Here is an 11,729-nt window from a genome sequence, read left to right as displayed (position 1 = left end):
TCGTGTCTCTCTCTCTCTCGTGTCTCTCTCTCTCTCGTGTCTCTCTCTCTCTCGTGTCTCTCTCTCTCTCGTGTCTCTCTCTCTCTCGTGTCTCTCTCTCTCGTGTCTCTCTCTCTCGTGTCTCTCTCTCTCGTGTCTCTCTCTCTCGTGTCTCTCTCTCTCGTGTCTCTCTCTCTCGTGTCTCTCTCTCTCGTGTCTCTCTCTCTCGTGTCTCTCTCTCTCGTGTCTCTCTCTCTCGTGTCTCTCTCTCTCGTGTCTCTCTCTCTCGTGTCTCTCTCTCTCGTGTCTCTCTCTCTCGTGTCTCTCTCTTTCTATCTCGTCGTCTCTCTCTCTCTCTCGTCGTCTCTCTCTCTCTCTCTCTCTCTCGTCGTCTCTCTCTCTCTCTCTCTCTCTCTCTCTCTCTCGTTGTCTCTCTCTCTCTCTCTCTCTCTCGTGTCTCTCTCTCTCTCTCGTGTCTCTCTCTCTCTCGCGTGTCTCTCTCTCTCGCGTGTCTCTCTCTCTCGCGTGTCTCTCTCTCTCGCGTGTCTCTCTCTCTCTCTCGCGTGTCTCTCGTTCTCGCGAGCGCTCGTTCTCCGCATTTCGCGCGCTCGTTCTCTCGCTTTCGCTCACTTTCTTTCTCGCTCGCTCGTTTTCTCGCTCGTGTTCTCTCGTTCGCTCTCTCGTTCTCGCGTGTGCTCTCGTTCTCGTGCTCTCTCTCTCGTTCTCGCGCTCTTATTCTCACACGCGCTCTCCTCCTCGCTCGTTCTCTCTCGCTCGTTCACACTCTCGTTGCTCTCGTTTTCTCTCGTTCTTGCTCGCTTTCTCTCGTTCTCTCGCTTTCTCGCTCTCTCGTTTTCTTTCTTTCTCGTGGTCTCGTTCTCGTGGTCTCGGTCTTGCGCTCTTGTTCTCACACGTTTTCTCGCGTTTCTCTCGCGTGCTCTCGCATTTCTCTCTCATTTTCTCTTGCGCTCTCGTGTTCTCTCTCTTGCGCTCTCGTGTTCTCTCTCTCTCTCACGCTCTCGTGTTCTCTCTCTCGCGCTCTCGTGTTCTCTCTCTCGCGCTCTCGTGTTCTCTCTCTCGCGCTCTCGTGTTCTCTCTCTCGCGCTCTCGTGTTCTCTCTCTCGCGCTCTCGTGTTCTCTCTCTCGCGCTCTCGTGTTCTCTCTCTCGCGCTCTCGTGTTCTCTCTCTCGCGCTCTCGTGTTCTCTCTCTCGCGCTCTCGTGTTCTCTCTCTCGCGCTCTCGTGTTCTCTCTCTCGCGCTCTCGTGTTCTCTCTCTCGCGCTCTCGTGATCTCTCTCGCGCTCTCGTGTTCTCTCTCTCGCGCTCTCGTGTTCTCTCTCTCGCGCTCTCGTGTTCTCTCTCTCGCGCTCTCGTGTTCTCTCTCTCGCGCTCTCGTGTTCTCTCTCTCGCACTCTCGTGTTCTCTCTCTCGCGCTCTCGTGTTCTCTCTCTCGCGCTCTCGTGTTCTCTCTCTCGCACTCTCGTGTTCTCTCTCTCGCGCTCTCGTGTTCTCTCTCTCGCGCTCTCGTGTTCTCTCTCTCGCGCTCTCGTGTTCTCTCTCTCGCGCTCCTCGTGTTCTCTCTCTCGCGCTCTCGTGTTCTCTCTCTCGCGCTCGTCAGTGTTCTCTCTCTCGCGCTCTCGTGTTCTCGCTCTCGCGCTCTCGTGTTCTCGCTCTCGCGCTCTCGTGTTCTCGCTCTCGCGCTCTCGCGCTCTCGTGTTCTCGCTCTCGTGTTCTCGCTCTCGTGTTCTCGCTCTCGCGCTCTCGTGTTCTCGCTCTCGTGTTCTCGCTCTCGTGTTCTCGCTCTCGTGTTCTCGCTCTCGTGTTCTCGCTCTCGCGCTCTAGCTCTCGCTCCCGCTCTCGCTCCCGCTCTCGCTCCCGCTCTCGCTCCCGCTCTCGCTCCCGCTCTCGCTCCCGCTCTCTCTCCCGCTCTCGCTCCCGCTCTCGCTCGCTCTCGCTCCCTCGTTCTCGCGCTCTCTCGTTCTCGCGCGCGCTCGTTCTCTTGTTCTCTCACTTTCTCGCACGCTTTCTTGCGCACGCTCTCGTTCTCTCTCGTTGTCGCGCACTCTCGTTCTCGCGTGCTCTCTCATTCCCCCTCTCGTTCGCGCTCGTTCTCGCTCGCTCTCTTTATTCCTCTCTTTTCTCGTTTTCTCGTTCTCGTGCTCTCTTGTTCTCGTTCTCGTCCTCTCGTACCCTCTCATCCTCTCGTCCCCTCTCGTCTTCTCGTGCCCCCCCTCTCGTTCCCCGCCCCCCCCCTCTCGTTCCCCGCCCTCTCTTCCCCTCCCTCCCTCCAGATTGTTCAGTGTGTCCCCCTAACATCAAGATAAGTGCCACATTTTCATAGATGCTATCCCTTCTGAAGAAAGGTCACTGGACTTGAAATCTTACCACTGTTTTTCTGAACAGATGCTATTAGATCTGCTGATCACTTTCTGCTTTTGTTTCAACTTTCCAGCATCCATAATCTCTCTCTTATCAGATATTGTTTACTTGCTCATATGTTTTCCTTTCATTTGACATCAATTTCTGCCAGGTTTTGGATCTATGTGTAGCATATTAGGATGTTTTATGATGTCAAGTGTATAAATGACAGTTTTTGTTGTTGGTCTTTCTGTAGAAATCTTCCTGATTTTTTTTTAATGGTGTAATTTAGCGAGTAACTTCATAGCTTTAGTTTCATCCTTATTTAAGTTCTTAATCTGTCTTGTTAAGTGTCAGGTGACATTTGAAATTTACTTCCTTGTTTTGCAGTTGTTACAATTTGCAGAAGTGGAAATGTCATTTTAAAAAAAAACTTAAACTGCCTTTTTTTCTTTTGGTGCACTGTATACTTTTCGTCTTGACTTTTCATTTTTCTTCCTTCCACAATTGATTGGCCCCAAATGGGTAGGTTCATTTTTCTTAAAATTGCTCTTACCTGCCACCATCATTCCTAATATTCCACAGATTTTCCAATTAACTGTAAGTAATCTAATCTAATCTAATCTAATCTAATAATCATCTGTGTTGCTTTTTGTTGACCTTGCTGCCTTCTCTTCTCACTTGTAGCCACTACTAGGACAATTTATGAGAAGAAACTGCTGAAGTTGATGGGGCAGGCTCCTTCTGTGCCTCCACTAAAACAAAATGGAACTGGAGATGTTGACCAATACTCAGATACTGAAGAGGAAGATGGTAAAGTCATTATTTTTAAAATGAAGGAAAATTCCCTAATTGCTAGAAATACTCCGCAAGTCTAGTGACATTTGTGATGATAGAAGCTGAATTAGTATTTTCCACTTATGATAGACCTAAAATATTAGTCCTCTTTCTCTCAACACATGCTTGTTGGGCTGCTGTGTATTTCTAGCAAATTCTGTTTGATTCCTTTCAATATCTTCTATGTTTTCAAAGCCGAGTTAATATATGTAAGTTTTTAAAAAAATTGTAGGTCAAATAACATGTAAACTAAAAATGGGTAAACCTTTGTAATGTGACTTACTGCTTCTGTATATTTTGGACTTCTTTAATAATTCTTGCTGACAGCTTTGGTCTCCAGCCTCCTTTGCTAGGAATTTGGTTTCTCTACTCAAGCCGAGTCTCATTATGTGTCAAATTGCATTTGTTGCATCATGCAATTAGCCAGTCTATATAATAACAATTCTTCTCTTCACTTGTAAAGTGATCCTGAAAGAGAATTTGTATTTTACTTGGTATTAAATAAAAGTTATTTTAATTATTTTTCTTTTAGAGCAAAGTGTACTCCGTGTTTAAAAGAAAATGGCTGAACAATTGGTTGCTATTATGCTAAATATTTTTTTTCAGGATACTAATAAATTGCCAGTTTAGATTCTGGACTAGAACTTGAACCCATGCCCTGCAGACTCAAGTAACTTTTAAGCAGTAAAGACACCCCTCGCAAAGATTAGTTGAAAGAATTAAGTTAAATTATTTCAGTCACAGCAATGAGCATCCTACTTTGGAAACAAGTAGCTTCAACAATTCATATATGCCTTTCTTTAACCAAGCATTTGTTCTTTTCATTTGTGGCTATATGGAGAGATATGAACACCCTGTTATCATACAAATAAAAGTAACTTTGGTATTATTGCTTGACTGTTAATCCAAAAACTCAGATAATGTTCTGGTGACCTGGTTTCAAATCCCACAGATAGTGGAATTTGAATTCAATAAACATCTGGAATTAAGTGTCTAGTGATATCCATTAATCCACTGTTGATTGTTAGAAAAACCCACCTGCTTCACTAATGTCCTTTTTAGAGAAGGAAATTGCCATCCTAACTGGTCTGGTTTATGTATGACTCCTGACCCGTCGCAATCTGGTTGACTCTTAATTGCTCTCTGGGCAATTTAGGAATGGCCAACGAATGCTGACCTTCATCCCATGCATGAATTTAAAAAAGAGAAACAAACCATACTGTAAGATTTATTTCTAGAGGCAGGGAATGGAAAATTAGGTAATTTATGCAAAATGTATAGTCTGTTCTGATAGAACATGATCGTTCTTTTCATGTGCACTCCTGCAGTAGAAGAAAATTGTGTAACAGCAGCACCATTCAATCAGAGATTAGAGTTACATTATAGTCAATGCAAGTAAGGAAAGTTCACATTCTACAAATGGTCTAAATTCTCCAATCGTGTAATAGCCAATTTGTGCTGAAGAACCATGCATTGTAGCAGAAATGACTGTACTGAATCTTTTGTTACACCACACTGGTTAAATTCATCTGTGTTGAACTTAAATTGCAAACAATTTCCCTGTTCTGCAAGTCTATATACTCTCTTCTCTTCCTCCACACACACCCCACGTACCAATTTGGTTTTAACTGCAGTCTAGTAACTGGTTTTGTGATACAAAAAGTTATTTTTTAAACTGTTAAGTAAAGTTGCCCACTTTGATTTGCAACCTACAAAAGGCATCCTTTATTTCTCACAATTGTCTTAATATGCTATTGTGTACCACTTGAGACCAAGTATTTGTTATATGGATTTTCTTTGAGTAGAATTGAGCACTTACAAGCTTATTACAGTTTGAAACATTGCAATCTTTTGAGTGGCTGCATTGGTCTATATTGTTTATGATCCATACGTGAAGGAAAATGCTTTTCCACTTAATCTCTGTACAACCTGAAATTTCAGCTATTCGGAGCAATTAGTACCAGAATGGAATGAGGATCAATAGCCGAGCCAAATCATTTTGCAAACGTAGCATGTAGTATGTAGAAAATCTGGCAAGTGTACAAAGCTGGAGATTTGAGAGTTTTTTTTGTTTACTTTTATAATATTTTAAACTACACCTCTAAATTATTCTAGATTTGTCTTCCAATTCATGTGTTCAAAATTTAAGTTACGGCCCGGATTTAAATAGAATAGGATTTGTGGAATAGTCAGTAGGGCCTGCCTGTTTTGTCAAATGGGTTTGATTTCCAGTGCTTATGCTTCAATCATTCATTAAATGGATCCAATTTCATACAACTATATGTTCTGACCCATCTATTCTAAAGTGGTTTATTTTTCAAATGAATGTTTTATAAATGTATTATTCTGTTTTTGCAGACTTCCCTGCTGAGGGCTCCACACACAGCAGAATTGGTGAGTTGAAACCACATTTCATATCGCAGATTGGGTGTCCTTATTTGCTTGAGAAAAGTAGCAAGATTTATAGTAGCCCCAAAGTAGATTTATTTACTTCATAACCTAAATTGCAATATGTCTGTACAATTAGGAAGTTGAGTCTGCTGTTTATTTGCAGCGCTGTGATGCTAAGAATTTGGACTTAGATATTTCAGAATAAAGGATGTGTGGGATTCTCTATTCAAACTGTTTCTCGAAGTAATATGGAAAAGCTTGTGTTATTCCAGAGGTGAAGTTATTTGCTGTCAGGCAAAAAGTAGTGTGTTTTGTAACACATTGGTGCAGCTGCCTATAAACTAATTATTATATTTATCATTAGTAATTTGGCTACGTTTTCCTTGAGATTTTTGGTTAAATTTCCAACTTTTTGGAAAAAGGAAAAAAAAATTCCTGGGTGAGTTTAAGGCTGTTTTTTGATTCTGTCTAGTTGTATTTAACAATGATGAAAATTATTGAACCCCTTGCTAAAATACAGGCTCTTGAGCACTCCCAATACACTGTACATGTACAAAAGACGTCATCCATCCATGATTGTGATTGTTAAGAGTTTAAGCCCAATATTTCCCTCATTTAGCGTCAGTTAATAAATGTCCAGAAGTATGTGGAAAGGTATCAGAAATAGCATTTTGGTCAGTTTCTCTTCTGTCTAACTCCTCACATCGGTTAACGTAGGAAACCTCCATATAAATATACACTCACCGGCATCCATTAATTAGGAGGATACTGTGCCCTTCTTTATGCTTAGATTATATTACTTAGTGTGGAAACAGGCCCTTCGGCCCAACAAGTCCACACCAACCTGCCGAAGCGCACCCACCCAGACCCATTCCCCTACACCTAACACTACGGGCAATTTAGCATGGCCAATTCACCTAACCTGCTCATTTTTGGACTATGGGAGGAAACCCACACAGACACTGGGAGAATGTGCAAACTCTACACAGTCAGTCGCCTGAGGCCGGAATTGAACCCAGGTCTCTGGCGCTGTGAGGCAGCAGTGCTAACCACTGTGCCACCGTGCCTTTGGATGATTCCATTCACCTTTGAACTATGCAGGTGGGATATGGTTGCTGAGAGTGCAGTAGGATATTAAGATAGAAAAGATCCAAACACAACAACGGTAGGGGCAAATGCAGGGATATTGTAAAGGAGTGATCACTCTGACAAGGAAGCAGTACCATCTCAACCATAAAGAGCTAAAATAGTTGCCTTTCTTCCCTGAATTATTTTTAAGATACTATAACTCACAACTCAATTGAATTTCCATGCAAATTCAAAGAAGAAATATGGACAGATGAAACAAATTAAAATAATGAGCATTAACTGGAATAACAGATTTTCTATTTATACAATATATAGTCTTAGTGAGAATTTTTTTGAAGATCAATAACATTTAAATTTTTTTACCCACAAATGTAGACATTGATCCATTATCTCAGCAGTCAGGAAGTGTGTTTGTGTTTTTCCCTTTTTCCACAGGTGACTACTACTCATAGAGTCTGGGAGATATACTGTCTGCATTAACAACCCACAGACATTCTAGTGCCTGTGTTAACCCATACCTTTACACTAATACACTTTATTTCTTTTGTGTTTTTCATATACAGTATGCTGTTTCCACATATGAAATGTTGCTTTCTTTTATTCCTGGATGAATTCTGTGCAACGTATGTAAATTTAGAGCCCTAAATATGATATATACTAATGATCATGTTCACCTTGTTAGAATTTTGGAATTATAAAATCACAATAATCAATATTACTTACAATAATTTTTTAACTGTTCCCAGCCTTTTGTTTGAATGGTTTTAAGCATCCTATGAATCAACTGGTCCTGCAGCTTCTGTTATGGGAGCTTTCACTAAAAGAGTTCATCAAAATTTTAGACTCTGATATTTCATGGCATCATTAATGGAACCATGACTTTAAAAAGCAAACTTATTTGTTGATCATTGTGTTGTGATTTGGAAGACAGTAACAATGCAGAATGGACTTGGGATGAATAACACAATTATTGATCCTGAGTCATAAAATTGTCACATAGAATGGTATTACTAATGGCATTATAGATTGATGCACAGTTATGTTTTGGATGTACTCCAAAACTGTGATAACCATGTTATCAATGTTTTTCTCTTCAGGTTCTTCATATCAAAGACAAAGCACGAGTATCACTGCAACAGCTGCCAGTAGTACAAGCAAATCAGAGCTAACCCAGGTAATGATGACCATATAATTGTGGTTCAGAACTATAACTGCTCATCTGATCAGGTCATTAATAGATTCTTCTACTTGCCCAATCATTTTCATCTGAGTACAATTCTGAAAAGGACCATTCCTACCATAGAAGTGCAAGTGAGGAAATACTTTTGACTACAAAACCCAGATGACTGAATATTTGTATAATTTCCATGAACTATTTTGGTACACTTCATCTTTGATTATAAGGCATCACATACTGCTTCATTATACTTTGGTCAGAGAATTTGGAGTCAAATAACAAGTAGCTGATAGCTTGGTACAGAACAGAAAAACAGTAGCAATCAGAATTGGCTTCATGGTGGCAAAAGGTGATACTTGGTGTTCCATTTGAACTGCTAATGTTTGCACTTTGTGTAAATAATTTGGACTGGAATCAAAAGTACAATCCCAAAATATTGAAGATATAAAATTGAATTACAAATAATAAAAACTACAACAAGATATAACATCAATAGACTTGCAGAATAATTGAGTAATGAACAAATTCAGTATAGTGATGTGCAAAATTTTACTTCAGAAATAATAGAATGCCATGAATTACTTGCAAAGTATATCCTAAATGAGACCATGGACTTCAGGGACACAAGTACATAAATCAATAAAAGTAATGATGCAAGTTTTTGAAGATATTTTAAAGATAGAAACAATGGATTTCATTTCTTCAGGAAGGAAATTGAGAAACAATGAAGTAATTTTGAATTCATATCAAACCTTATTCCTTTGCTGACTTCTGAACTTCCCAATTTACAGGACCTTTTTTTTTCTCTTGCCAATTTGTATGCCCCTTTTTTGCATACAGTATTGTCTCTAACTTCCCTCACAAGGCTTGGTTTGGCCACTGTTCTCTTTGCTATCCCACACCACACTGGAGTAAATGATATTTTGTAGCTCATCCATTCACTCTTTGAATGTTTGCCACTGCCTATCCTGTCATTGCTTTCAGGAAAATTTCTCATTCCATCATGGCTAACTTGCACTGTCTACCATTGTAGTTTCCTGTATTAAGATTTGGGACCTTAGTTTCACATTCAATTAGATTACTCTCCATCTTGATGAAGAGCTCTATCATATTTCAGTCACTCATCGTTAACCACTTTAACAATTATTCCTTTCTCTCCAAGATGGCCTGTTCTCCGCATATTGGTCCAGAAAAAAAACACTGTAGGAATTTCACTTCCACGGTATTGAGGCTAATTTAATTCAGTGTCTATATGCAGATTGAAATCACCCATAATTATAGATGTCCCTTTACAATATGCATCTCAGATTCCCTGTTCAATATCATTGTCAACATCACCACTATAGTTTAGTAGTTTGGTGGTCTATATACTAATCTCACTAATTGTTTTGCCTGTTGGTATTTCTCTATTCTGCCCAGATAGATTCTACATTGTCTGAGCTAACTTCTTTCTTCAATATTGTGTTTCTGTTCTCTTTAACCAGTAAACAACTCCACCACCTTTTCCTTTTTATCTATCCTTCCTAAACAGTGACCTCTGAATGTTCAGTTTTTTTTCCCCAGTCACCCTCCAGCCATGTCTTCATAATCCCAACTATGGCATATTTGTTTACATTACCTTTTACATTAATTCATGCACTTTTATTTTGAATGTTCCATGCATTCAGGCACAAAGTCTTAAGGCTTATCTTTTTAATGTTCCTTCAATCATTCCCACTTTTGGAGCTATATTGTTATAGTAAAAAACAAGTCAAGGTTTGGACAGGAGCTTGCAAGTTGTGGTGTTCCCAGCATTTGCTGTCCTTTTCCTTCTAGGTGGTAGAGATTGTGTGTTTGGAAGGTACTGGCAATGAAAGCTTGATAAGTTCCATGGTGCATCATCCAGATGATACACACTGCTACCATTGAGCGACAGTGCTGAAGGAAATGAATGTTGAAAGTGATTGGATGTGGTGCCAGACATGTCAGAAAAATTCCATCACCCTCCCAATATGTTCCTTCTATTCAATGAACAGGTTTTGGAGAAGCAGGAGGTGTTATTTGCTGCAGAATTCCTAGTGTCTGACCTGCTCTTGTAGCCATAGTATTTATATGGCCAGTTCCGTTTGTGCATAGTGGTAATTTCGAGGATGTTGATAGTGAGGGATTTGGCTAAAGTCATGCCATTGAATGTTATGAGATGTTAGATTTGATTTTGTTGGTACTGGTCAATGCTTGGCACTGCGGTGCAAATGATACTTTAAATTGATGAGTCCAATCTTAGTTGTTGTCCATGTCTTGCTGCATTTGAATACAAAGTGTTTCAGCATCGGAGGAATTTGAAATGGTGCTGAACATTGCACAATTGTCAGCAAACATTCCCACTTCTGACGGGAAGTTTGTTTATTTAAGCAGCTGAAGATGTTTTGTCCGAGGAGGGTGAACTGAGTAACTTTGGGGTAAAAAGCCTGAGGAACTTGGGCTTTTGTGATCTGGTGCTAATGTTCCTACCCCTGAACCAAAAGGTCCACATTCAAGTCCCACCTGCACTACAGGTATGAAATAATGTCTTTGAACAGGTTGATTAAAATTATCTAACCTGAGGAGTTTGGGGGTCTAGTAAGTGCAGTAGTAATAGTATCCCTACTTCTGACCCAAAAGGATTGAGGTCAAGTACCATTTGTTTATAACGGCTTGTTCAGTTAGGTTTCAAAATATTTAACCTGAGGAATTCCTGTTATATCCTGAGATGAGGTTATGATGATTAATCTCCAAAAACCACAATTATCTTCCTTTGTGCTAGGTTTGACTCTAACCTACAGAGCTTTTTTTCCCCCTCATTCTCATTGATTCCAATTTTGTTAGGGCACTTTCATGACATACTGTGTCAAATGCAGCCTTGATGTCAAGAGCAGGCCCTCTCGCCTCATCTTTGAAATGTTCATCTCTTTTCCTTGTCCATTTGTATCAAGGCTATATGAGCTTCAGAGTTGAGCAGAACCCAAACTGAGTGTCAAAGAACAAGTAATTTTTTAAGTGCTGCTTGATAGTACTTTTGATGACCACTTCCAACACTTTGCTGAGATATCTAGAGTGGACCAATTAGATAGTCAGTTGACCAAATTGGACTTGTCCAGCTTTGTATGGACTCGACATAACTGGGCAATTTTATACATTGTTCGGCAGAGCCAGTGTTGTAGCTGTACTGGAACAACTTGCCTCTGGAACACTTGTCTTCGGTATTGATGCCAAAATATTGTCAGTGCCGATTGCTTTGCAGTATGCAGTGCTTTCAGCTACTTCTTGATGTCACGTGGAGTGAATCAAATTGTTCGATTGATGTTGAGGACTTCAGGCGGCGAATGGATCATACATTTGGTGCTTCTGGCTGAATATATGTGTAAACACTTACATTTTTGCAAAAGACAAAACTGATTAGACTCTTCCTGTTAATTGTTTAATTATCCCCTGCTTTTAATGAATGGATGTGGCGAAACAGCAGAGGTGAAATTTGATGCTTTGGTTGTAGAATCATTTAACCCTATCTATTTAAGTCAGTTTTTGCTTTTTGGTATGCAATAGTCCTGTGTCGTAGCTTCACCAGGTTGACACCTCATTTTTAAGAAAGCCTAGTGTAGTTTCTGGCTTTTCCTCCTGCACTCTTCATTAAACGAGACTCTATCTTGACTTGATGGACGATTGAGGAATACGTCAATCCATGAGGTTACAGGTTGTGGGTTAATATAATTTTGATGCCCTACTGTATTTCTTGGATGCCTAGTGTTTGATTTGTAGAAATCGGTCCCATTTATGACTGCATGATCGGCATCCTAAAAGTAAAGGTGGAATTTTTCCTCCACAGGAATGTGTAGTGGTCACGCCTACAAATACTGTCATGGACAGATACATTTTCCCCACTT

At 40.5% G+C, this 11,729-nt stretch overlaps 1 protein-coding gene across 3 annotated transcripts in view; it reads left to right on the top strand.

Moving 5' to 3' along the window:
* Nucleotides 1-11,729, top strand: part of LOC140467469 (lamina-associated polypeptide 2, isoforms beta/delta/epsilon/gamma-like) — a 63,270-nt gene that overhangs the window by 41,296 nt on the left and 10,245 nt on the right. For all 3 annotated transcript variants that reach the window (XM_072563870.1, XM_072563871.1, XM_072563869.1), the window contains exons 3-5: nucleotides 3,024-3,149; nucleotides 5,532-5,567; nucleotides 7,751-7,827. In XM_072563870.1, the coding sequence (XP_072419971.1) occupies nucleotides 3,024-3,149; nucleotides 5,532-5,567; nucleotides 7,751-7,827 (239 nt within the window). The remainder of the gene's footprint in view (nucleotides 1-3,023; nucleotides 3,150-5,531; nucleotides 5,568-7,750; nucleotides 7,828-11,729) is intronic.

This window comes from Chiloscyllium punctatum, chromosome 45, assembly GCF_047496795.1.
Source record: "Chiloscyllium punctatum isolate Juve2018m chromosome 45, sChiPun1.3, whole genome shotgun sequence".
Lineage (NCBI taxonomy): Eukaryota > Metazoa > Chordata > Chondrichthyes > Orectolobiformes > Hemiscylliidae > Chiloscyllium > Chiloscyllium punctatum.
The sequence above is the reverse complement of the archived record's forward strand: the minus strand, read 5'-3'. Positions and strand labels throughout refer to the sequence as shown.